At 45.6% G+C, this 27,506-nt stretch overlaps 1 protein-coding gene across 4 annotated transcripts in view; it reads right to left on the reverse strand.

Annotated features, from left to right (window-relative positions):
• The window catches only part of WDR7 (WD repeat domain 7), a 237,946-nt gene that overhangs the window by 152,006 nt on the left and 58,434 nt on the right, over positions 1-27,506 (reverse strand). For 2 of the 4 annotated variants that reach the window (XM_075268317.1, XM_075268298.1), the window contains 4 exons: positions 18,603-19,372; positions 16,978-17,069; positions 11,750-11,836; positions 1,157-1,275 (listed from right to left, as the gene is read on the reverse strand). In XM_075268317.1, coding sequence (XP_075124418.1) covers positions 1,157-1,275; positions 11,750-11,836; positions 16,978-17,069; positions 18,603-19,372 — 1,068 coding nt within the window. The remainder of the gene's footprint in view (positions 1-1,156; positions 1,276-11,749; positions 11,837-16,977; positions 17,070-18,602; positions 19,373-27,506) is intronic. The other 2 variants (XM_075268327.1, XM_075268308.1) reach the window with 1 other exon arrangement.

Genomic DNA, 27,506 nt, shown 5'->3' on the forward strand with positions numbered 1-27,506 from the left:
CTGGTGTGCGAGGAGATCATCGCTGGTGACATTCCCATAAGGTAGCGAGGAGCCGAGGTCCAATTAAGATATCAAGTGGCCAGACAGATAGGACTCGTAGGTGCGATATGGAGGCTATCGAGTCATTCATCAGGTAGAGTTCCTCCAGTGCTGGGGAGTTAAATGTGTGCGCAACGCGTAGTGAGAGTGATGGCAGCCGCAACCACAGGACCTGAGCCGCAGATTTCATTGTAAGACTGGTGAGTGTCAATCACATCTACAGCATATAGTGACTGTTACATAGAGATAGATAGATAGATAGATAGATAGATAGATAGATAGATAGATAGATAGATGATAGATAGATGATAGATAGGAGATAGATAGATAGATAGATAGATAGATAGATAGATAGATAGATAGATAGATAGATAGATAGATAGATGATAGATAGGAGATAGATAGATAGATAGATAGATAGATAGATAGATAGATGATAGATAGGAGATAGATAGATAGATAGATAGATAGATAGATAGATGATAGATAGGAGATAGATAGATAGATAGATAGATAGATAGATAGATAGATAGATGATAGAATGATAGATAGATAGATAGATAGATAGGAGATAGATAGATAGATAGATAGATAGATAGATAGATAGATAGATAGATAGATACTCTCCCTGGAGGACCTGTCTTGTCCTTCATTACACAGATACTTATTGATATGAATGGACACTGTGTAATGCTTAATTTGCCCTGCGGTGGCGCTGCAGGGACAGTGAACACTTGTGGTCAGATTTCCTAACAGATTACAGCTGATCACTGTTGGTCCTAGGTTATAATCAAGAGACCATTCTTATAAATAGGAATCCTTCTAGGCATATACACCAGCCAGACAGACTTTATATGATATTCCTTTAAAGGGTTGTTCGATCCTCAAATGGATTTTTTATACTGAAGGACCCATTCATGAGATAGGACATTAGTATGTGATCTGTGGGGACTGACTCCCAGACCCCGCACAGATGCTGGAAGCTGCGAGTGGACAGGGTGTATGTGCAGGGCCGCTACTATTCGGGGGGCTAAAAACCCCTTTAAAGCATTTCCTAACTGTAATGCATGGTAGTCCTTTCCCTTTAATGTATGTGATGTAGGACCTGTGCTCTCACCTCCAGACAGCGGTCCTGCCATCTTCTCGCCAGCATTTCTAGCAGTGGCGGTCTGAACTTCTCCAGCCCCAGCAGATCGGGCAGCATAACACAATGCATCGCCGCCAGCTGGCTCCATCCTGCAGAGAGAAGACAACATGTCAGCAGAGCAAGAACATCTACAACTCCCTGCAATACACAAGATGGACGTCTGCCATATGGATTTTAGGGGATGTAAACGTGCCCCACAGTAACAGAAGAGTTACAGGATAGTATAGTATACATCACATACGGTATATATGGAGGTTTGCAACATCAATGAACAATAGAAAATCAGTCCTGCTTTTTTTCCCAGCAACAGCACCACACTTTTACACTGGTCATGTCTGGTATTGCAGCTGGATTTTATTAAAAGGAGATTGACTATGCTCACATCTCTGTTGGAGACTCAGTCGCAGTGTCCGCCGAAAATCATTGGAGGAAAAAGTTGGGCAGTAGGACTTTTCCCACCACCCGGATGGACACCTGACGGATCCCTTTATAGTTAATGGACTCTACCGGACTCCGTGTGCTACTGCTGTCTTAGAGGTTCGCCTCTCCATTGTTTGGGTCCCCTAATGGATCTGAAGAACAGAGAGGCGAAACTAGTGTCCAATTTTCTTTCATTTTCAGTAAGATGACCCCATCCCTCCACAGGGTTGACCGATGCCCCTGAAATCGACAAGTCCATTTGACGTGTATGGGCACCAGGGTTATATTGTTGAGCTCCACTTCCTCTTCTCAGGCAACGACATCATGTCGACTGGTCACGTAGTCATGCTGCTGTTCAGTCCCATTCAAATGAAAGGGGCTGATCTGCAATATCAAGTTTAGCCACTATGCAATGTATGGTGCTGTTCTTGTTAAAGGGATCCTATCATTAAAACTCAATTTTTTAGCACGTAGGAGTAGCCTTAAGAAAGGCTATTCTTCTCCTACCTTTAGAGGTCTTCTCCGCACCGCCATTCGGAAGAAATCCCGGTTTTCTTCGGTATGCAAAAGAGTTCTCTTGCAGCACTGGGGGCGGCCCTCAGTGCTCAAACAGCACTGGGGGTGTCCCCAATGCTACAAGAGAACCATCCAGTGACGCCTCCATCTTCTTCAGGAACGGCCTCTCTTCGCGCCTTCTTCCTGTGGTTGGCTTCAAACTTCTAGGCCTCAGGCCTAGGTCAAAGCCGACTGCCTGAGGCCTACAAGTTTGACCCCCAGCGCCGGAAGAAGACGCGTGAAGAGGCCATTCCATGAAGATGGAGGGATTGCTGGAAATTTCTCTCGCAGCATTGCGAGAAAATTCATTTGCATACCAACGAAAACCGGGATTTCTACCGAACGGCGGACATCTAAGTGTAGGAGAAGAATAGCCTTTCTTAAGGCTATTCCTACGTGTTAGGGACAAAAAATTGAGTTTTAATTGAGGATCCCTTTAAGTAGTGGTTTAGTAAATCTGGTGGATTGGGGAGATTCCCCCCCCCCCTTCCCCTGTCCACTGTCCAAAAAAGCGAGGTGCAGGGGCTGAGGTGTGCTACAGTGCGCTAAGGTAAGGCACATTTTTGGCCACTTGCATGGGGCATCCAGCTTGATAAATGGGGCCAATGTTTTGGATAAGCTCATTCAGATACAGATGTAGAAAGTGTTGCCGTTGTACTAGGATAACACTTCCTGGACAACCTACACTACAGTAATTGCACTGGCCTAGCACAAGGTCGGAGATGGTGCCGTTTTGGGACCTGCATACTTTTCTCTCATCATTTGGGATCCCAGCGGCCGCTTCTCACCGTCCAGACACTTGATGGCATATATAATTGATACACCTTCAATGCACATCATGGGAAAACCTCTTTAATATCTGCGCGTGCAGCTTGGAGCCAGCAATCTCAGGGATGTGTCTTATTACAAGGCTACGCTGCATACAAATAGCACATCCAGCTCTGACCGCCCAGGCAATTCCCTGTGCAGATCCCGGGCTGGCCAGTGGAGGAGAATATTAAACCCCCGACCCCTTGAACACGTGCATGCATGCTAACAATATTCTGTAGCCGGGATAATGACATGAACCATCACATTCAATGATTTCCTTGCAGGATGTAGAAGCATGGACAGCAATGAAAGCAACAAAAAGTACCCTGCAAACCTGGCATCCCAGGGGACCGACTATAGAGACTAGGCTGCCTGCTGGTGATAAGGCAACAAAATGCACTAAGGTGCACAATATCAGGGGTCCCTGCGGCCCCCACTTCAGTGCAGAGCTTCCCCATTGCTATGGTAGGGTCTGTTCTCACCTGAGCTGGAAACTTCCCCCATGATGATACATATATCACATATACAGACCACATTCTCCTGGACTGACATGCAAGGATAGGCATGCTTGTATAGACCAAGGCTGAATCCACACGTGTGGTAGAATTAATATGTACCAAATTGGGCGCATTTTTTTTTTTTTTTTTTTTGCAAAGCTTGTAAAGTGGCAGACGTGTTGCATGCACATTGTAGTCACCTGTCTCTGCCACTGAAGTCTATGGTGAAAAAATTGCAATATCGTTCAACTTATGTCACAGTTTCAGGAAGTCGCAACGCGCCACCATAGTTAAATCCTGACATCTGTGATGTGTGATTTTAACGTGATATAAATTTTGCAATTCTGGAATCTGAATTATGTCTGCAGAATAAATGTGTAGAGACGACCCCCTATAGCTCCCAAATTTAGGCATGATAAAGAGACACCTCTAACCTCTCACACTCATACCCACACCTGCTTTGACTTCCCAGTAAAGAGTGAAGTGAAGTGTCTCACACAAAGAATAATACTCTCGAAGGCCCCCACACAGTATAATGCTCCTTGTAGACCCTGCATAGTATATTGCCTCATTATTGCTCTCACACAGTATATTGTCCCCTTAGCTCCCCTATCCAGGGGCACAACTACCGCCATAGCAGCAGAGGCAGCTGCCACAGGGCCTGGGACATTAGGGGCCTGGTGACAGCCGCTACCGCTGCGTTTTTTTTTTTTGTTTGTTTTTTTAATAGCCCATTACCAGCTGGAGTTACTCCAGCCGGAAACGGGCCCTATTTACTTACCGATACTGGCTCGGCCGGCATCGGTAAGTGACACCGCGGGCCCCACAAACACTATTATTATACTCGGAGGTCTTTTCAGATGCCCGAGTATAATGATCGGAGGCCCTGGAGAGGTAAGAAACATAAAAAACACTGTTACTTACCTCTCCACTATCCGGGCAGGCCTCAGGCCTAGTTGTCTGACGTCTCTGACATCACATGAACCCGGCCTGCGTCCCGGGTCATGTGACGTCCGACGTCATTGAAGAAGGCCAAAAGCGTCGGAGCGGGGGGACAGGTAAGCAACAGTGGGTTTTTTTATGTTTTTATTCCCCCGAGTCTGCGGTTATTATACTCTGGGGTCTGAAAAGACCCCAGAGTATAATAGTTTATGGGTGTCCACAGTGGAGCATAATACTGTGTGCAGGGGCAACTATGGGGATAATACTGTGTGCAGGGGCCACTATGGGGGATAATACTGTGTGCAGGGGCCACTATGGGGGATAATACTGTGTGCAGGGGCAACTATGGGGGATAATACTGTGTGCAGGGACCACTATGGGGCATAATACTGTGTGCAGGGGCCACTATGGGACATAATACTGTGTGCAGGGGCCACTATGGGACATAATACTGTGTGCAGGGGCCACTATGGGGCATAATACCGTGTACAGGGGCCACTATGGGGCATAATACTGTGTGCAGGGGCCACTATGGGACATAATACTGTGTGCAGGGGCCACTATGGGACATAATACTGTGTGCAGGGGCCACTATGGGACATAATACTGTGTGCAGGGGCAACTATGGGGGATAATACTGTGTGCAGGGGCAACTATGGGGGATAATATTGTGCGCAGGGGCCACTATGGGACATAATACTGTGCGCAGGGGCCACTATGGGACATAATACTGTGTGCAGGGGCCACTATGGGACATAATACTGTGTGCAGGGGCCACTATGGGACATAATACTGTGTGCAGGGGCCACTATGGGGGATAATACTGTGTGCAGGGGCAACTATGGGGGATAATACTGTGCGCAGGGGCCACTATGGGACATAATACTGTGTGCAGGGGCCACTATGGGACATAATACTGTGTGCAGGGGCCACTATGGGGGATAATACTGTGTGCAGGGGCAACTATGGGGGATAATACTGTGCGCAGGGGCCACTATGGGACATAATACTGTGTGCAGGGGCCACTATGGGACATAATACTGTGTGCAGGGGCCACTATGGGACATAATACTGTGTGCAGGGGCCACTATGGGGGATAATACTGTGTGCAGGGGCAACTATGGGGGATAATACTGTGCGCAGGGGCCACTATGGGACATAATACTGTGTGCAGGGGCCACTATGGGACATAATACTGTGTGCAGGGGCAACTACGGGGGATAATACTGTGTGCAGGGGCCACTACGGGGGATAATACTGTGTGCAGGGGCCACTATGGGACATAATACTGTGTGTAGGGACCACTATGGAGCATAATACTGTGTGCAGGGGCCACTATGGGGCATAATACTGTGTGCAGGGGCCACTATGGGGGATAATACTGTGTGCAGGGGCCACTATGGGACATAATACTGTGTGCAGGGGCCACTATGGGGGATAATACTGTGTGCAGGGGCAACTATGGGGGATAATACTGTGCGCAGGGGCCACTATGGGACATAATACTGTGTGCAGGGGCCACTATGGGACATAATACTGTGTGCAGGGGCCACTATGGGACATAATACTGTGTGCAGGGACCACTATGGGACATAATACTGTGTGCTGGGACCACTATGGGACATAATACTGTGTGCAGGGGCCACTATGGGGCATAATACTGTGTGCAGGGGCCACTATGGGGGGATAATACTGTGTGCAGGGGCCACTATGGGACATAATACTGTGTGCAGGGGCCACTATGGGGGATAATACTGTGTGCAGGGGCAACTATGGGGGATAATACTGTGCGCAGGGGCCACTATGGGACATAATACTGTGTGCAGGGGCCACTATGGGACATAATACTGTGTGCAGGGGCCACTATGGGACATAATACTGTGTGCAGGGACCACTATGGGACATAATACTGTGTGCTGGGACCACTATGGGACATAATACTGTGTGCAGGGGCCACTATGGGGCATAATACTGTGTGCTGGGACCACTATGGGGCATAATACTGTGTGCAGGGGCCACTATGGGGGATAATATTGTGTGCAGGGGCCACTAAGGGACATAATACAGCAAGCAGGAATGCGGAGGAGGGGGTTGGTTGAGGTCTTCGGCGTCCGTGTTGTTTTTTATGTGCACCGTTACAAGGCGACGCATGTCCACAGTAAGCTAGAGCCATTCAGGAAGATCTTCACGCAATGTATGGTTGGCCGGATTTGCCCATCGTCCATGTTGTGTCTATAATTGGATGTGCAGATTAAAAAAGGGGCAAACTCAGCATGAGCTGTGAGCATGCATCCCTGCAAACCTGGTTTGGGATAGATAACGCCCCCCTGACAATTTGCTAACTGGGTGAGGCCTGTCATCTGAACAGTAAGGGGTCGGCAAATGTTTCTTACCTTGGAATGAAGTGGCCACCATTTTTGATGCTAGGATGGAGTGTTTAGAAGCAGGTTCTACCTGGTGTGGTGTGGATCTAGTAGGTGGAGCTGCCTTGGTCAAAATAACTAAATATGCCCCCTCCTAAATGCACCTCTAACCCAACTAGTGTGACATGGACTAATACTAATAGTCACAGGACACCTGAGCTAAGGCAGCGCCACCTACTGGATCCATGCCAGACCAGGAAAAACTTACTTTTAACCTCTTCATTCCAGGATCTACTAGTCACACATGGACAAGTTGTGTCCTCTACAGAAAGCCTTGTCCAAGCTCTTCGCCTTGGTATAAGATGGAAAGTCCTGAGATCCATCCACTAAAATTTACTTCCACTGCCAGACTAGAAGTGGCTATAAGAAAAGATGGCAGCTTCAGCCTCCTTCACCTGACAGCCGTGCAAAATAAAACCGCAGTACCGCCGGCCGACCATTGTTCAGAGTTTATCTGTAGCTGGAGCCGTGGCACCGGGGGTCCACCGAGATTACACATGAAAGAGATCTCAGCCGGGGATAAGGAGGCCGATAGGAAAGGTCACCGGTTTATCTGCGGCTGCACATGCAGAGGAGACTGATGATACAGATACATGGATAATGGAAGGGATCCCACAAGACAATGCTTACTGTATACACTACAGTGCGGCACATTTCCAAAAATTCACATATTGAAGTTTTTTTTTGTTTTTAGGTTTTCATGATACATGGAGAGAAGCTGAACCCTGTGATATATAGGCTTATAGGATAGAGGAGAGAAGCTGAGCTCTGTGATATATAGGGTTATATGATAGGAGGAGAGAAGCTGAGCTCTGTGATATATAGGGTTATATGATAGGGGAGAGAAGCTGAGCTCTGTGATATATAGGGTTATATGATAGAGGAGAGAAGCTGAGCTCTGTGATATATAGGGTTATATGACAGGAGAGAAGCTGAGCTATGTGATATATAGGGTTATATGATAGAGAGAAGCTGAGCTCTATGATATATAGGGTTATATGACAGGAGAGAAGCTGAGCTCTGTGATATATAGGGTTATATGATAGAGGGAGAGAAGCTAAGCTCTGTGATATATAGGGTTATATGATAGAGGAGAGAAGCTAAGCTCTGTGATATATAGGGTTATATGATAGAGGAGAGAAGCTGAGCTCTGTGATATATAGGGTTATATGATGGAGGGAGAGAAGCTGAGCTCTGTGATATATAGGGTTATATGATAGAGGAGAGAAGCTGAGCTCTGTGATATATAGGGTTATATGACAGGAGAGAAGCTGAGCTATGTAATATATAGGGTTATATGATAGAGAGAAGCTGAGCTCTGTGATATATAGGGTTATATGACAGGAGAGAAGCTGAGCTCTGTGATATATAGGGTTATATGATAGAGGGAGAGAAGCTAAGCTCTGTGATATATAGGGTTATATGATAGAGGAGAGAAGCTGAGCTCTGTGATATATAGGGTTATATGATAGAGGGAGAGAAGCTAAGCTCTGTGATATATAGGGTTATATGATAGAGGAGAGAAGCTGAGCTCTGTGATATATAGGGTTATATGATAGAGGGAGAGAAGCTGAGCTCTGTGATATATAGGGTTATATGATAGAGGAGAGAAGCTGAGCTCTGTGATATATAGGGTTATATTATAGAGGAGAGAAGCTGAGCTCTGTGATATATAGGGTTATATTATAGAGGAGAGAAGCTGAGCTCTGTGATATATAGGGTTATATGATAGAGGAGAGAAGCTGAGCTATGTGATATATAGGGTTATATGATAGAGGAGAGAAGCTGAGCTCTGTGATATATAGGGTTATATGATAGGAGAGAAGCTGAGCTCTGTAATATATAGGGTTATAGGATAGAGGAGAGAAGCTGAGCTCTGTGATATATAGGGTTATAGGATAGAGGAGAGAAGCTGAGCTCTGTGATATATAGGGTTATAGGATAGAGGAGAGAAGCTGAGCTCTGTGATATATAGGGTTATATGATAGAGGAGAGAAGCTGAGCTCTGTGATATATAGGGTTATATGATAGAGGAGAGAAGCTGAGCTCTGTGATATATAGGGTTATAGGATAGAGGAGAGAAGCTGAGCTCTGTGATATATAGGGTTATAGGATAGAGGAGAGAAGCTGAGCTCTGTGATATATAGGGTTATATGATAGAGGGAGAAGCTGAGCTCTGTGATATATAGGGTTATAGGATAGAGGAGAGAAGCTGAGCTCTGTGATATATAGGGTTATATGATAGAGGAGAGAAGCTGAGCTCTGTGATATATAGGGTTATATGATAGAGGAGAGAAGCTGAGCTCTGTGATATATAGGGTTATATTAAAGAGGAGAGAAGCTGAGCTCTGTGATATATAGGGTTATATGATAGAGGAGAGAAGCTGAGCTATGTGATATATAGGGTTATATGATAGAGGAGAGAAGCTGAGCTCTGTGATATATAGGGTTATATGATAGAGGAGAGAAGCTGAGCTCTGTGATATATAGGGTTATAGGATAGAGGAGAGAAGCTGAGCTCTGTGATATATAGGGTTATATGATAGAGGGAGAAGCTGAGCTCTGTGATATATAGGGTTATAGGATAGAGGAGAGAAGCTGAGCTCTGTAATATATAGGGTTATATGATAGAGGAGAGAAGCTGAGCTCTGTGATATATAGGGTTATATGATAGAGGGAGAAGCTGAGCTCTGTGATATATAGGGTTATATGATAGAGGGAGAAGCTGAGCTCTGTGATATATAGGGTTATAGGATAGAGGAGAGAAGCTGAGCTCTGTGATATATAGGGTTATAGGATAGAGGGAGAAGCTGAGCTCTGTGATATATAGGGTTATATGATAGAGGAGAGAAGCTGAGCTCTGTGATATATAGGGTTATATGATAGAGGGAGAAGCTGAGCTCTGTGATATATAGGGTTATATGATAGAGGAGAGAAGCTGAGCTCTGTAATATATAGGGTTATATGATTTGAAGCTGGAAAAAAAGCTTAGTAAATCTTGACACGACACTTATAAGAGACAGTGATAATCTTACATACTCTTCCTACATACGATGACCGTTCTCCCCGTATCAGTGGATACACAGAAAGCTGTCAATTACCGTGTGTGGGCGGGGTAATCAGGACTCCGCCTCCACGCAAACTAGATTATAATTGGTGGATCTGCCAAATCATATCACTTCATTATAATGTGATGATGGGGGCCGGGAATTGTCTGTGTCTCTGTTCTTATTCACATTGTGCAGAAGACAAGGAACAAAATCTAGCCTTTAACAGCACAACAAAATGGGATGAGACTAAAAGCAGGTGCCCAGGAGCACAACGCGCTTCAGAAAAGGCTCAACAACTCAAGAAATCATGCTCTCCTCCACCGATTCTCTTCCCCTCCCATCCAAACAGGTCCCGGCTGCCATTTTGCCTCCTGGTCCCTCTTGAGGCAAAGGAAATGCCTGTTCAGTCACTCTATGGCTTCAGCGGTGACTACCTTGGCATATTTTTGCATTTCCTGCGTGGACCAGAAGTAGAGACCAGCAGGGACTCGGTAGGAGGAGGATATTTATAGAAGGATGATTTTTGTGTTATGGTCAACCAAGGGGTTTTCTGGGACTTACAACTTGATGTCCCTATCCTTAAGATAGGTCCACAATTGATTCATGTGGGTCCGACACCTGGGACACTCGATGGCGGCACAGGCCATGTGACTTCACATTCGTTGATCACATGGCCTGATCGCAGCTCAGTCCCATTCAAGTGGATGGGCACAATCTATGGTGTTGTTGTAGGCCCATGAGAGGTTGGAAAAAAAAACCAAAAAAAAAAAAAAAACACCATTCATAATCACCTCTCTTCGCTTCTTTTGGGCCAACTTGTGGCGTCTGGCACTCTACTGTGTCATGCGAACTGGGATCACTGTTGAGGCCTGTGATTGGGCCACAGCATTTACATGGGCAAACAGAGTCATGACACTCAGCGTACCCATATCACCGCTGAGGTCCAACCATAGGCCACAGTAATGTAATGTCACCACACAGGTCGAGAGAGAAAGTGCCAGACACCATGAGGAAGACGAAGAGGTGAGGGAAGGAGAGTATAACATTTTTTATGCCTCCCCTGGGCCTCCACCTCTGTGTTGTGAAGAGTCCCCAGGGTAGAATAATTTCCCTTCTGGTTTGTACTGAATTTTTTCAAACTGGAACAAATCAGGAACCTGAGCCACCCAATCTGAAATGAATCTTGGGAGGTTCGCTCATCTCTAATGGTGACATGTTAAAAGTTTTGTTTGGTGAGGTCCAGGTTCTCAAAATCTAACAATCACTAAAATAACGGGGTTAGTCTCTGAGATTGATCCTCCAGGGCAGGGTTAGTCTCTGAGACTGATCCTCAGGGGCGGGGTTTAGTCTCTGAGCCTGACCCTCAGGGGCGGGTTTTTAGTCTGAGACTGCTCCTCAGGGGCGGTGTTAGTCTGAGACTGCTTCTCGGGGGCGGGGTTAGTCTCAGACTGACCCTCCGGGGCAGGGTTAGTCCCTGAGACTGATCCTGAGGGGCAGGGGTTAGACTGAAACTGATCCTCAGGGGCAGGGTTTAGTCTGAGACTGCTCCTCAGGGGCGGGGTTAGTCTCTGAGACTGAACCTCAGGGGCAAAGTTAGCTGCTACATTCTAGTTTTTGAGGACAAATCAGGGCTGAAGGGGCCGAGTACTAGGCTGGAGGAAGTCTTAGTACCCAAATCCCCGCTGACCACAACGATCCATCAGAGGTTAAATAAAATATGTATTTTTAGGTTTACCGTCGCTTTAAAAACAGCAAACAATACAAGTAACTGGACACATCAAACACGTCACAAAACACAGAGCGTAAAAACACACAAGAATAAGAAAAAAAAAGAAAAACAAAGCAGCAGAAAGAGAAGCAAAATACCTTCATTGACTGAGAAACAGGAATGCAAAGTGCGATCAGACCCAGAGGGATCGGAGTCAGCGCGAGCGGAAGCATCAGGCGCAACAGCTTTCAGAGGAAACAAGAGAAGAGAGAGACAGGAGAAAATGAGCTACAGTGCCGCTTCCAGTCTGAACAGATCAGTATACAAAGCAGGACACAGAAAAACAGCTTTAAGAAAGGAAGAAGAGACAAGCAGATCTCAGCGGTGCAGTACTGACAGACAGCGAGCGTGCGCGCGCGTGTGCGAGAGAGAGAACATCGACACCATATAACACATCCTGGACAGTCTGGGGATCTGATTAGAATATCAGGACAAACACTTTTTTTGTGTCTCCAATATGGCCGCCCCCCAGAGAAGCTTAAAAAATTTCTCTGGGGGCGGCCATATTGGAGATTTTCACGTGTAGACAGTACAGCAGTGTGTTTGCGCGCTTTATGGCAGCTGCAATGAGTGGGAGCCGAGTGAAAGGTCGTGTATTATTACGGTCTCCAGGAAGTGATGGAGTACAGACCGTCCCCCAAGGAGCTGCATAAACTCCTGACCCTTGCTTGCTATCCCTTTAAGACCGCGCAGTACTTAGTCATCCTCTTCTGTCAAATTAAAGGGATTTCCTGGTTATTCCATCCACAGAAGAGGGGGAAACTTGCCGATGGGTGAGACCCCCGCCAGTCATGAGAATGGGAATCCCATACCCCCACATCTGAACGGAGCAGCAGGCTTAGCATGCACGCAGACACCTCATACAAGTGAATGGACAAGCCGCTACAATCATTTCAGGGAACAAAGGACCCCTATTTTCATGATCGGGGTGGGGGTGGGGTCCCAATCAGCAATGGTGGATATGGGAAAACTTGAAATAACTGGACAACCCCTTTAAGGATAAAAATCCTATTCAACCTCATCTCCAGCTACTGTAGGTGGCCATCCTACTGATATACACCAAGGCAGATTTGTCCTTCAGAATCCTAAGATTGGGTCCACACGAAAAATTGTCACAACAGGTTAGATGCCGGAAGTAGTCGCGGCAAAGTTGTTGAAATTTTACCAAATCTCATCCAAATGATCCGTCAAAAACCCATAGTCCAAATTTATCAGCGCACTGTCAGCATTCTAGCAATATATAATACCGCCAGTGCCAGAGGATGTGAGAGATCCTCTTTAATGGATTTAAAAGGGACCTTCACCAAACCCAACTCTTTGTACCCTTCAATACTCACTCCTCCAATGATTCCAGCACCGTTGGAATTTTTTCTCTAGCCCTTACCATTCCCAAGTAATTATATGTTATTTTCTGCACAGTCATACGATCTACCGTTAAGTGGGCGGGCCTTTGCTGGAGCAGACAGACAAGTTCTGCCCAATTGACAGTACACAACATAATTGTACTGAAACTAAGGGCACTGATTGCTCAGGAACGGTGGGGGCTAGAGAAAAAATTCCAACTGCGTCGGAATCAGTGGAGCGGGGGCCTATTGAAAGGGGGAAGGTCTTCTTTAAACCAGGAGAAACCTAAAACTGACCCCTGTAATCCTGCTGCGGATGTGCACAAGAATTAGTCCTAGTTTCAGCCAAAAGTAAGTGATAAGCCAGTTATTTCATGGCTGAGAGTTCACCGGAAACCCTAAACATACACAGGACAGGGTGAGGGATATATGGAGACGTATAGTGGGTAAGCGTCTCGTTGCATGGTGTCCCACCAATTATGTGAATGGGGGGGGTCCCATGACTAGTATAAATGCGTGCCGCAACTCCATTTATATCTATGGGACTGTTAAAATAAACCCCATAGAAACCAATGTAGTGGTTTCTGCTCAAACTGGGGTACATGGGACCCCCAATCTCGTGATTAGTGGGGAAACCCCCAATGATAAGACACTTATCCCCCATCCTTTAAGAGGATGCTGCGCCGGTGTAGAATGGTGTCCTCTCTACAGTAGTGCAGTAGCCCCCCGATGTGTAGTGTGGCCCCATGGATGTTACCAACTGGGTGGCCAGGGTGCCACTATCACAGGATCAATTAAAGGGGAGGTCGCACCAGGACACAGCTACTTCCCCTTATTCTCATGGGGGTCCCCAGACGTCAGACCTCATGTCCTAGCAACCTATCATTTAACCTTAACCCTTTACTTACACAGCACTGTACCGCCCCTTTAAATATCTTACCATAGATCATCATTCGTGTTGCACACTGTCACAGAACCGCAGCAAAGCCCAAGGCTGGATATTTTATAAGACTACCCAGGATCCCTCGGACATTTCTTTTAAGAACCACAAAGCGTTCAGTGTGACTAATATAGAGTAATAAGGACACATGGAAACTGGGTAGGGGGTGCAAAAACTTTTTTTTCCCCTATTTTTTAACAATGTGGTCACTGGGCGCCTCCTGCTTTGTGCACACGGCGCCCTGTTGCTTTATAAATAGATAATAGCGCCATCCCCACTCCTGGTATTTCCTCCATGTGCCGACTGTGGCACGGGGCGGGCAGCCATTACCATCTGAAAGGGGGCCGAGGCCGTAACTGGAGGTCAATGTTAAGATTTGGAGGTCAGCGCTTCACACTTCCTCCCTATAGAGAAATTACCATATGTCGTGCCCAAGCAGCTCCCGCAGAATGACAACGCCGCCGCTTTTTCTGCGCAATGTTTTGTAAGGCGGCTCGTTGGCTTTTCATGCAGTTAACTTTTTTTTGTTTTGTTTTGCCCCCCTCCCCGGGGGCATCTGCATGAAGACAATCTGTTTCATAATTCAATGCAAATGTATCAATGTCAGGCCGGCACGTGTGAGGGGGCGATGCTGCCCCTCGTCCCGGCTTGAAACAGAACAAACAAGGGGCTTAATGCCGGGGATGGCTGACATTTGCATTCAGACCTCTCGACACAATAGGAATGTGCATTCTGAATATGTATGCCTTTCAAGGCGAATTACTGCAAAATGAACTGGGGGGTGGGGGACAGGGGGTGGGGGGTCTGAAAAGCTGCGGCCATTATCTCTGGTTACTATTTACATAGCGTCCTGGGCTCTCTCATTAGCAGGCCACATTGTAGCCCTGGGATGGCAGGAGGGGAAATTAGTGTAATGGAGCTCAACGATCTCTATTGTTAGGCCCGACTTTGATCACTCACTACTTTTGGGAGGACAGTGCACCTCGCCCCCATAAGATCGCACCCTATACAAATCCAAAATCCATCAGGAATATTATATTCTATTGTAGAACTATGACTTCTCATGCCGCCACGCTGCTGACACCCTTGGCAAACAGATGTACGAAATGGCACCCACTCAGATGTGTGGTATGGTACAAGGGTAGCGTGTACAAAAATCACAAAATCTGTTTTTTTCAAGGCTGCAGAACTTGTGAATGCTGCTGATCAGCGCGGTCCTGGGTGCTGACCCCAACCAATAACACAGATCATCAATACAAAGGCCCAGAAAATCCCTTTCAAATCCTGGCCGATTATTCCCTTTTCCCGCTACAATGCATCACTAGAAATACATTTGCCATTATGTTAGCTGTAAATTCCGTACCCTGGATCTGATCACAATTCTCACCCCGGATGTAACCCTATACAGTGAAGGGGGTAAAATCAGGGGGTAAAACCCACATTTGCAGATCATGGATAGTGGGTACAATGCACATAATCTGCAGGGGCTATAGGATGTTTGCAAGAGCAATATGCACTTGTGAGAGAGTCCCTGCATTCATGAGAGAGTCCCTGCATTCATGAGAGAGTCCCTGCATTCATGAGAGAGTCCCTGTATTCATGAGAGAGTCCCTGCACCCATGAGAGAGTCCCTGCACCCATGAGAGAGTCCCTGCACCCATGAGAGAGTCCCTGCACTCAAGAGAGAGTCCCTGCACTCAAGAGAGAGTCCCTGCACTCAAGAGAGAGTCCCTGCACTCAAGAGAGAGTCCCTGCACTCAAGAGAGAGTCCCTGCACTCAAGAGAGAGTCCCTGCACTCAAGAGAGAGTCCCTGCACTCAAGAGAGAGTCCCTGCATTCATGGGCACAGGTCAATGTAAAGGGTAACGCAGGGCCCAGGTCTTCAGTATGTAAGGCTCACTACTGAGGCCCGGGGACCATCCGGACCGATCATTTATTACCTCCATGTAGAACGTCCGGTGTGTAATACTGAGGACACAGAGAAATGTCACATCCTTAAAGACATCCGAGTAAAACGTAAATCTACAGACAAGTCTATTAAACTGTGAGGTCATCTCCCAGCATTACAATGATATCACTTTCCCAAGGGCCCCCCACGAGCCCAGTCCTTCGTAGAAGACCCTCATCTCTTGGCTAGAGTGGTTACAAAGATTGTCTCTCGCTCTGGAGGACATTGTGTAATGCTTTGTTTTTCCAGTTGTGGCGCTGTAGGGAAACTGATCACTTTCCCTACAGATTACAGCCGATCCTTTGGGATCCCAGCATGAGGATCAAGGGACATTAGCAACCAGTAGGGATTGTCCATATCGAACAATCCCATAGCCTATTTTAAGAGCCCTGCTTGCCCCCCCTCCCCCCTTCCTTCAGTAGCGATTACTAGGTTTGGCTAAAAAAAAAAAAAAAAAAAAAAAAATGCAGCAACATAAAAAAAAGCAGCATGGGGCCTCAGCCTAAAGGGATTTACCAGGTCTTAAAATGTAATATCCTATGGATAGGTCATCAATATCAAAGCTGTCCTCAGCAGCTGATATACAGATAATGGAGCAGGAAGCAGACAGCGCCGTTCTCTGTGTAGTGGTCAGACCAGGTTAGTGCAACCAAGTTGCAGTGACTCTGTTCTGCCACCACCTAGAACAGCGCTGTCTGATTCCTGCTCCATTCTGGGGGTCAACTGCTGAGTGAAAAGGGTGCGAGATGTAGAAGCCCACCGACCCGGCGCTCATGGCTGGATACGGTATGGCAGAACGGATACCCGAACGCTGGTGTGAACCCAGCGTAACCTGGAAAATCCCTTTAAATCGAACTCCAATGTGAGCAGTATTAGGAGCATACAGGATAAGGGACGAACTCTACTGACATGGAAAATGGTAATACCCATCTGTCCACTGTTACTTTCATTTCCAGGAGGAGTAATAGAGGAACGGAGGCACAATTCTAAGAAAAGTGGCGCTAAAAGAGTTATATTATGGGGAGTATACAGGAGGAACAGTATATAGTAACTCCTGTATATTGGTAATATTCAGTGTGACAAGCCAGGGGTTACCTTGTTTTATCTGTCCTTGCACTAGGTTGCTGCTGGAGCTCTGCGGGGAAGGTTTGGACTTTGCAGAATCTGGAGATGCAGACCGGGGTGGCCTGAAAAAGGAAAGCAATAAAAAGATGTCAATTGCAAAATACATATGGCAGCGTTTTTCTTAACAACCCGAGAGCAGATTGGTGCACAGTGTGACCCTACACTAGCCGCACCCCATAGATAGGTAAGTCCATTAGACTCATTGCTTACTAAATTTCAGAATATGCTTCATTCTAGCTCCAATGTGATTCTAGAGTTTTCTAAGCTGCCAGGTGGTTCCTCATACTGGATTAGAACATAAACTGTTGAGTACCTTTTCGGTTGTGCGCGCTTACTCCCTACCCCTCTATTCCTGCTTGGGTCACCCTGAGGAACCTCCGTATCACTGGTCCACGCTATTCTATAGTGTATGGGAAAAAGCTGCCGCCTGTCACCTATTTAAATCATTTATGCCATCACGACGTTGTGACTACTTCACAACATCAAAAGGTAAGAGACCTACTTAAATAATTCCTACGGTACCAGTTATATACCGCACTATATTGGCGCTCGGTGTCTCTTCCCATTTAATATTTAAAAGGGAACCTGTCAGGGTGATCCGGGACACTAAGCCACCCACTGGCCCTAATGGAACTTTTTACTTACCCAGAGAGGAGTCTCGCTCGGCGCCTGAAGCTGATGATGTACTTCACTGCACATTGACTCTCGGTCTGGCGCATGCGCACTGAAGCAGACGTGTAATTCAGTAAAGAAATGCGTCGTCACAGGGAGTATAAAGCTCTTCTGCGGACTGCGTTATAATAGGGCCATTTGGGACACTAAACCCCCTGGTCCATAAGGACCTGCAGGTGGTTTAATGTCCCAAAACAATCTGACAGGTTCTCTTTAAAGGGGGCTCCATCATCATATTTATGGACTATGAGCCCCACATATGCCTGAATAGCCTTTAAAAAGGCTATTCAGGTCCCGCTAATCGTATTGTCAAAGACCCCCTGTTTTAAACTAAGGCCCTAAAACGAATATTCAAATCATACTTACCGTGCACGATGGGCGGTTCGTGCACTGCTGGACGTCATCTTTCGGTCACACCCTCCTCCGGTGTCTTCTGTCTCGACGTCCTCTTAGGCTCTTGCTTCCCCGCCTCCATCTTTGTTTCTTCTGGCTGTTATCATCCAAATCACGCGTGTGCGCAATAGGGCTCCCTCCGCTCACGTAGTTCTAAGGGGAACTGAGCGTATTGAGTATGCTCAGTTCCCCTTAGAACTACGCGAGCGTACTGCGCATGCGCGAGATTTCAACACAACCCACCAGAAGAAAAGAAGATGAAGGCGTGGAAGAAAGAGCCCAGGAGGACACCAGAGGAGGGGCGTGACTGAAAGATGACGTCCAGCAGTGCACGGTAAGTATGATTTGATTATTCGTTTTTAGGGTCTTCGTTTAAAACGGGGGGTCTTTTACAATACGATTAGCAGGGTCTGAATAGCCTTTATAAAGTGGGGCTCATAGTCCATAAATATGATGATAGAGCCCCTTTAAGACAAAGGAAAGGACGTGAAGCAAAAGTTGTGTCATTGGGATAATATCCAACCATGTACCTTTGCGGCGCCTTCTTCATGTGGTCTCCGATGAACGTGGCATTGGTCATGCTCATCAATGTGTTCGCCAGAGATATAAGTGACAAGAGGTGCTGAGTGGTGACAGCACGTGACACGCCATAATTGCCCTTTCCGAGTCCTTCGCTAATTGACATCTTCCTGTCTATGTTGACATTGTCACCGAGCGCTTTATTAACACACTGGTTAAACCCTGGAAGCATCAATGACATGTGGCCGCCTCTCGAGAGTAGGCCGAAAGACACCGGACAATGTGGCTTAAGCATCCCAAGGCGGTCGAGGCACACTTCGTCTAATCCCGTATTCAAGCCCCAGGCGTGAAGGCAAGACATAAAGAGCTTGGCGGTGTCCATAGTCAGGTTGTACTCTAGTAGTGTTAATGGCTTAGATTTGCTCGAGCGGTACTCTGGGTCGCTCTCGTCACGCTTTTGTCTCATCGCTTCTTCGTCATCGTCATCGTCGTCCAGAAGATGTTCTTTAATGTTCTCTTTGATGGTTTCCTTGACCTGCTGGAAGAGGACGGCTGCGCGTTTACCGGCCAAGAAAGAACCTCCTTTGTCAGAACTGCCAGATGCTTTCTGTAAACTCTCTGGGGAGATAAGTGCGGTATTTGGCCTGGAGGCTTCTTCAGTAAGGAGCTGTATAATTAGAGCCTCCACATCAAAAAAGAGCAGGTGTATGTCCGAGTCTGTCACATTGGTCTTTATCGCCTGAACCATCAAGGAGTTGTGTGAATATTTAGGCAAGTTCCCCTGAAAAAAAAAAAAAAAAAATTAAAAGTTACCCTAAAAAACACATTATCAAGATGAATGGGATGACGGTATTTTGACTATACAATGTGATATCTGCAAAATCAAAACTGGACTGACAGAACAAAACTAGGTCAAAAAGGATCAAAAATTTGTGAAAGAGAATGATGTAAAATAATAAAATAAATCCCCGATTCTCCTTCTGCTTCCCAATCCCCCTCAATCTCTACTTCCTGCTTCCCGATCCCCCTCAATCTCTACTTCCTGCTTCTCGATCCCCCTCAATCTCTACTCCCCGATCCTTTTCAATCTCTACTTCCTGCTTCCCGATCCCCCTCAATCTCTACTTCCTGCTTCTCGATCCCCCTCAATCTCTACTCCCCGATCCTTTTCAATCTCTAGTTCCTGCTTCTCTATCCTCCTCAATCTCTACTCCCCGATCATTTTCAATCCCTACTTCCTGCTTCCCGATCCCCCTCAATCTCTACATCCTGCTTCTCGATCCCCCTCAATCTCTACTCCCCGATCATTTTCAATCCCTACTTCCTGCTTCCCGATCCCCCTCAATCTCTACATCCTGCTTCTCGATCCCCCTCAATCTCTACTCCCCGATCATTTTCAATCTCTACTTCCTTCTTCCTGATCCCCCTCAACCTCTACTTCCTGTTTCCCGATCCTTTTCAATCTCTACTTCCTGCTTCCCAATTCCGCTCGATCTCTAGTTCCTGCTTCCCCTTGACGTACAGGAAGTGACTGCTCGGCCAACCACTGGTTGTTTCTACCAGTTCTTCTGCCTCATCGTAGGAAATGAAGAACAGGCTAAACATTGCAATGGATCCATCTAATAATCACATATCTCAAGGAAACCCACTGACTATTGGATCCATCGGGTATGCAGTGCTTTTGTCACATCACCGGACAAAAATGTCATCCATATGGGACTTTTTCATTCATGATTTAAAGGGAATCAATCATTGGATACCCTTTTTTATGACTAACACGTAGGAATAGCCTTAAGAAAGGCTATTCTTCTCCTACCTTTAGATGTCTTCTCTGCGCTGCCATTCGGTAGAAATCTGGGTTTTCTTCAGTATGAAAATGAGTTCTCTCGCAGCACTGAGGGCATACTCAATGCTGCAAAAGAACTCTCCAGCGCCGCCTCCATCTTCTTCTGGAACGCCCCCTCCCTGTCTGTTCTTCCGTCATGGGTTTCAATCTTCTAGGTCTCGGGTAGAGCCAACTGCGCATGCCCAGGCCACAAGAAAATGGCTGCTCACACAGTAAGCTAGTGTAAGCGGCCATTTTCTTGTGGCCGCTTATACAGTAAGCTCTAGCCCGAGGCCTAGAAGACTGAAACCCAGGACAGGAAGAGGGCGTTTCAGAAGAAGATGGAGGCGTCGATGGAGATTTCTCTCGCAGCATTGGGGACACCCCAGTACTGTTTGAGCGTGGAGAATGCCCCCAGTGCTGCGAGGGAACTCATTTGCATACCGAAGAAAACCCGGAATTCTACCGAACGGCGGCACGAAGACATCTAAAGGTAGGAGAAGAATAGCCTTTCTTAAGGCTATTCCTACGTGTTAGGGAGAAATAAAGGGCATCCAATGATAGGATCCCTTTAAAGGAACACTGTGTCAGAGGATCTAGATGGAGCCTTCAATGCCATTGTCAGATAGCCTAAGCCTGTGTGTAAGATCCAGGCCATGAGAGGTGACAAAATTTTTATTTATTTTTTTTGAATGTAGATTATAAGCCCCATATAGGGATCACAATGTACATTTTTCCCCCTATCAGTATGTCTTTGTAGAATGGGAGGAAATCCACGCAAACACGGGGAGAACATACAAACTGCTTGCAGATGATGGCCTCTTACAGCACCGGATGTTTTATCCGTGGTGTGCCGGGCTGTAACCGAGGCCCGCACTTTATAGAGCAGGTCCGCAAAAGCCGTGAATTCACGGCACTGCACGGACTCGCCCATAGAACTCTATGGGCGCGTGTGCCAGGACACGGGCGTCTGCGGTGTCTATATTGCTGATCAGCAACTTGCAGACTGTAAAACCAAGACCAGCCTAATTGCTGTGGCTCCAAAGAGCGAAAGCGATGGATAAATTGAAATAACTGGAGTAAACCTTTGAGTAAATAAAGAAATAAAATAGCAGTATGAAATAAAATATATAAAATAAATATATTCATATTACACACAGCAAATAAAAAATAAAAAAAAAGTAAAAATACATAAAATATATATTATTCACAGGAGAATAAAATAAAAACCTATAAGATAAAATAAATATTATACACAGCCAAATAAAATAAAAAATATATAAAATACTAGCATTTTCATCCGCATGTTGTTGTTGGCGGCCGACGTGCATATACCTGTACGTCTGCAATTGCAGTTGGCGCTGATCCGCCTGCGGCTGGGTGTCTGTTGTGTTACATTGCTGTAACTAACTGTATACCCAGATGTGCCCCACGCCCCCCTGAAGCCACCACCGGGGCATCCCCGGCCTCCACCCAGTGCGTTCTTTCACTCGCACGCCACTGGTTTCCACCCCTTCCTTTTCCTGTTGTGTCCACCAGCCATTGTGGGCGAGCTGGCTAAACTGATTTATGCGACCTTGGCCCTAGTTCCCCCTCCCCCACCCCTGGCCTAGTCACAGCAACGGTATACCCGATCCACGCCTGGTGTCCCCAAACGAAGGCGGCATGCTCGCTACTCGCCAGGCCGCACATCAGACGCCATTTTCTTGCGCTCGCTCTGTGCCCAGCTTCATCGTATATAGCTCCGCCCACACCCTAGCGCGAGCCTATCGGTGAACGGCTGAAGGAGCCGAGATGATGTCATCTCAGGTCCTTAAGCCTACACCGAACATACATTCGTTGCTTGCGGTCGTGAAGCGCGGTGTCTGATGGGGAAAGTAAGCAGCCTATGTTCTAATCCAAGTGCCATTCTATGGAGGTGTGAAATTTCAGGCAATTCCGTTCGGCCGTTCTGGCGTGATTGAGGAACAAACATCCGAACACACAAACTTTCACAAATATAATATTAGTAGGATTTTTATTTTTATTTTTTTTCACTATTTTACGGGAGATTCTATACATTATTATTGCGGTTGGTCATAGACACCCCCCTCCCAAAAAATAAATTTTTTTTTTTTTTTTTTTGCTTGACTCGAGTATAAGCCGAGGGGGCTTTGGCTTATACTCGAGTATACACGGTATACCTGCCAAATAAAAAATATATATAAAATATATATTATATTATACACAGCTAAATAAAATAGAAAATATATAAAACCTATATATTACACAAAGCAACATCAAATAAAAAATAGACAATAAATTATACAATATAAAATATATACAATAAATATTATACACATCCAACATAGAAAAACAAAAAAAAAAAAAACAACAAAAATATCCAAGCCTGAGCCATCCCCCGGTTCAGCACTACAAAGAGCATGGCCGTTACAGCTCAAGCAGAACAATCCGCTTAGTATGGACATGAAGACTGTTGTAAGAAAGGCAAGAACGCTAATGCTAGAATGGTAGGTTAGTGCTGACCCCCGTGCCCTCTCTAAGCTGCGCTACAGGACAGAAAGCAGCAGCTGGGAGCGAGCGGAGGTAAACAAAGGGTCCTGCCAACCTTGGGGTTTTCAGTAATTGTAAAAAAGACAAATCAGCGGATGGACTTGTTCCACAAAGACTGCAACACGGTAGAAATGCTTTATCGACGCGAAGAGAGAAAAAAAATAAAAATAATGTTCTGCCGCAGCGCCACAAAGGTTAAAACAAGCGTGCACCCTGTTTGATTAATATTGTATACTAAAAGTTGCCTGACAGATGCAAAGATGCATTATGACTTACAGTAAGACGGCGTCAGAGGCCGCTGCAAACTGGGCTTTGGTAAGTCTTTGGAGGTCCCCAAGAGACCTGATGTTAGGAAGGCCCGAAAAGACACTCCCCGGGATGTAGTCTGGTGTATACAGGGCTACCTGTCTACTGTCTGGCGGCTGTATCACCTGTATGGACTAAATACTGCCATCATTGTGGAGTGGATGAGGTAAGACGCTATATACGGCAAGATCAAGAATATACAAGGACAATAGATTGTAAGGTAGTCTGGATACAAGATGAGATACGGCAGGACATGGAGGTATATACAGGCTGTGTATGGTATATAGCAGTACATTTACCACAGATGTTATACCTGTAGTCTGGATACAAGATGAGATACGGCAGGACATGGAGGTATATACAGGCTGTGTATGGTATATACCAGTACATTTACCACAGATGTTATACCTGTAGTATGGATACAAGATGAGATACGGCAGGACATGGAGGTATATACAGGTCTATATGGTATATAGCAGTACATTTACCACAGATGTTATACCTGTAGTCTGGATACACAATGAGATACGGCAGGACATGGAGGTATATACAGGCTCTGTATGGTATATAGCAGTACATTTACCACAGATGTTACACCTGTAGTCTGGATACAAGATGAGATACGGCAGGACATGGAGGTATATACAGGCTGTGTATGGTATATAGCAGTACATTTACCACAGATGCTACACCTGTAGTCTGGATACAAGATGAGATACGGCAGGACATGGAGGTATATACAGGCTGTGTATGGTATATAGCAGTACATTTACCACAGATGTTACACCTGTAGTCTGGATACAAGATGAGATACGGCAGGACATGGAGGTATATACAGGCTATGTATGGTATATAGCAGTACATTTACCACAGATGTTACACCTGTAGTCTGGCGACAAGATGAGATACGGCAGGACATGGAGGTATATACAGGCTGTGTATGGTATATAGCAGTACATTTACCACAGATGTTACACCTGTAGTCTGGATACAAGATGAGATACGGCAGGACATGGAGGTATATACAGGCTGTGTATGGTATATAGCAGTACATTTACCACAGATGTTACACCTGTAGTCTGGATACAAGATGAGATACGGCAGGACATGGAGGTATATACAGGCTCTGTATGATATATAGCAGTACATTTACCACAGATGTTATACCTGTAGTCTGGATACACAATGAGATACGGCAGGACATGGAGGTATATACAGGCTGTGTATGGTATATAGCAGTACATTTACCACAGATGTTACACCTGTAGTCTGGATACAAGATGAGATACGGCAGGACATGGAGGTATATACAGGCTCTGTATGGTATATAGCAGTACATTTACCACAGATGTTATACCTGTAGTCTGGATACAAGATGAGATACGGCAGGACATGGAGGTATATACAGGCTATGTATGGTATATAGCAGTACATTTACCACAGATGTTACACCTGTAGTCTGGCGACAAGATGAGATACGGCAGGACATGGAGGTATATACAGGCTGTGTATGGTATATAGCAGTACATTTACCACAGATGTTACACCTGTAGTCTGGATACAAGATGAGATACGGCAGGACATGGAGGTATATACAGGCTCTGTATGGTATATAGCAGTACATTTACCACAGATGTTACACCTGTAGTCTGGATACAAGATGAGATACGGCAGGACATGGAGGTATATACAGGATCTGTATGGTATATAGCAGTACATTTACCACACATGTTACACCTGTAGTCTGGATATAAGATGAGATACGGCAGGACATGGAGGTATATACAGGCTCTGTATGGTATATAGCAGTACATTTACCACAGATGTTACACCTGTAGTCTGGATACAAGATGAGATACAGCAGGACATGGAGGTATATACAGGCTCTGTATGGTATATAGCAGTACATTTACCACAGATGTTACACCTGTAGTCTGGATACAAGATGAGATACGGCAGGACATGGAGGTATATACAGGCTCTGTATGGTATATAGCAGTACATTTACCACAGATGTTACACCTGTAGTCTGGATATAAGATGAGATACGGCAGGGCATGGAGGTATATACAGGCTGTGTATGGTATATAGCAGTACATTTACCACAGATGTTACACCTGTAGTCTGGATACAAGATGAGATACGGCAGGACATGGAGGTATATACAGGATCTGTATGGTATATAGCAGTACATTTACCACAGATGTTACACCTGTAGTCTGGCGACAAGATGAGATACGGCAGGACATGGAGGTATATACAGGCTGTGTATGGTATATAGCAGTACATTTACCACACATGTTACACCTGTAGTCTGGATATAAGATGAGATACAGCAGGACATGGAGGTATATACAGGATCTGTATGGTATATAGCAGTACATTTACCACAAATGTTACACCTGTAGTCTGGATACAAGATGAGATACGGCAGGACATGGAGGTATATACAGGCTGTGTATGGTATATAGCAGTACATTTACCACACATGTTACACCTGTAGTCTGGATACAAGATGAGATACGGCAGGACATGGAGGTATATACAGGCTGTGTATGGTATATAGCAGTACATTTACCACACATGTTACACCTGTAGTCTGGATACAAGATGAGATACGGCAGGACATGGAGGTATATACAGGCTGTGTATGGTATATAGCAGTACATTTACCAAAGATGTTACACCTGTAGTCTGGATACAAGATAATATATGGCTGGACATGGAGGTATATACAGGCTCTGTATGGTACATAGCAGTACATTTACCACAGATGTTACACCCAGGCCTGTAGTTCCTGCAGCCTCATAGGTTGGTGACCGCCCAGCTGACCCTATAAATGCTCCATTGGCAGTAAATCTGGTGCCCGGGCACGACCAGGAGGTGTTGCAATCTGGTGGAGACATTACCCTCTGCCCAGCCATGAGAGACAACACGTGTGGCCGCAGGATGTCTTATACATATCACTGAGCTGTTAGTGACCTCGTTTCATTACTAGGGGTCACTGACTGTCCTATAAGATGGCTCCCCAGATCCTCACACCAGCAGGGGGCAGTGTATCGCTCCACCTTAAAGTCAGGATTGAAGCGCTCACCACGAGGCCTCCATAATGGAACAGAAAATTACAGATTAAATTCAAAAAAATTAATTTATCGATTTATAGAAATAATGGAAATAAAAATATTTTTTAGAGATTAAAACAAAATACGAGTCATCTTAGAGTAAGAGTAAAAACATCAAGAAAGCAATTCTGGGTTAAAAAAAAATAAAAATAAAACTAGGACAAGAAGAAAGTAAAAAAGTAAAAGAAAACTAGGACTGAAATCCCACCCAAAATCCCATAAATGTGTAATGCTCGGTAATAACTGGTTGTACGTGGCTGTTCTTGTGCCCTCGGTATTGAGGGGGTAAAAAAAAACCTAAGTAATCTTCATGCTTAAGACTCATTAAAGTGCTTCTGCTCCTAATGGTGCGGCTTAAGAGATTAAGCGATGATTTATTAAATATGTAGCACCCTATTAAACTTCTAGGACGCAATTACAATGATGGAACCTGACAATGGTCGTGTCAATCACCATACAATCCCCGACTAATCTGACGGCAAATCCTTCAGGCTCCTCAGTCGGCTCCGCAGATGACAAGGCTATCACTCGCTATAAAACCGCTGACACCGTCCTGCGCCCCTCATTACTGCTGTATAGGAAGAGATTTAGGGTAGAATAAAGGGACACGGACATAACATATTCATCAACATGTCCTGGCTTCCCTATTCTTCCTCCACGTCACTGGTTCCCCCTATACAGGTAGCCAGAGACATGGAGAACCTCCTTCATCTAGTGAGAGAGTCCAAGACTCCTGGAAACCTCCAGAGAAAGATATATTCCCATCAATAGAGGAGCCCAGAAAGCTGTATGAAGGGACTCCGCTAAATGGCGTCTACAAGGTCAGTTCTTACTATTGTAACTATTAAAGGATTTGTCCATAATTAGAAAATAATCGGCTCTGTCTTCAGAAATAGTGCCACAGAAGTCCGTGGCCATGTGTGGTATTACAGCCGAGTGGTATTCAAGCCAATACCAAAAACTCACAGATTATATCAATCTCATATCTCTCTCTCATCTTTATGCCAGTCTATCTATCTATCTATCTATCTATCTATCTATCTCATATCTATCTATCTATCTCATATCTATCTATCTATCTCATATCTATCTATCTATCTATCTATCTA

This window comes from Leptodactylus fuscus, chromosome 1 (assembly GCF_031893055.1).
Source record: "Leptodactylus fuscus isolate aLepFus1 chromosome 1, aLepFus1.hap2, whole genome shotgun sequence".
Lineage (NCBI taxonomy): Eukaryota > Metazoa > Chordata > Amphibia > Anura > Leptodactylidae > Leptodactylus > Leptodactylus fuscus.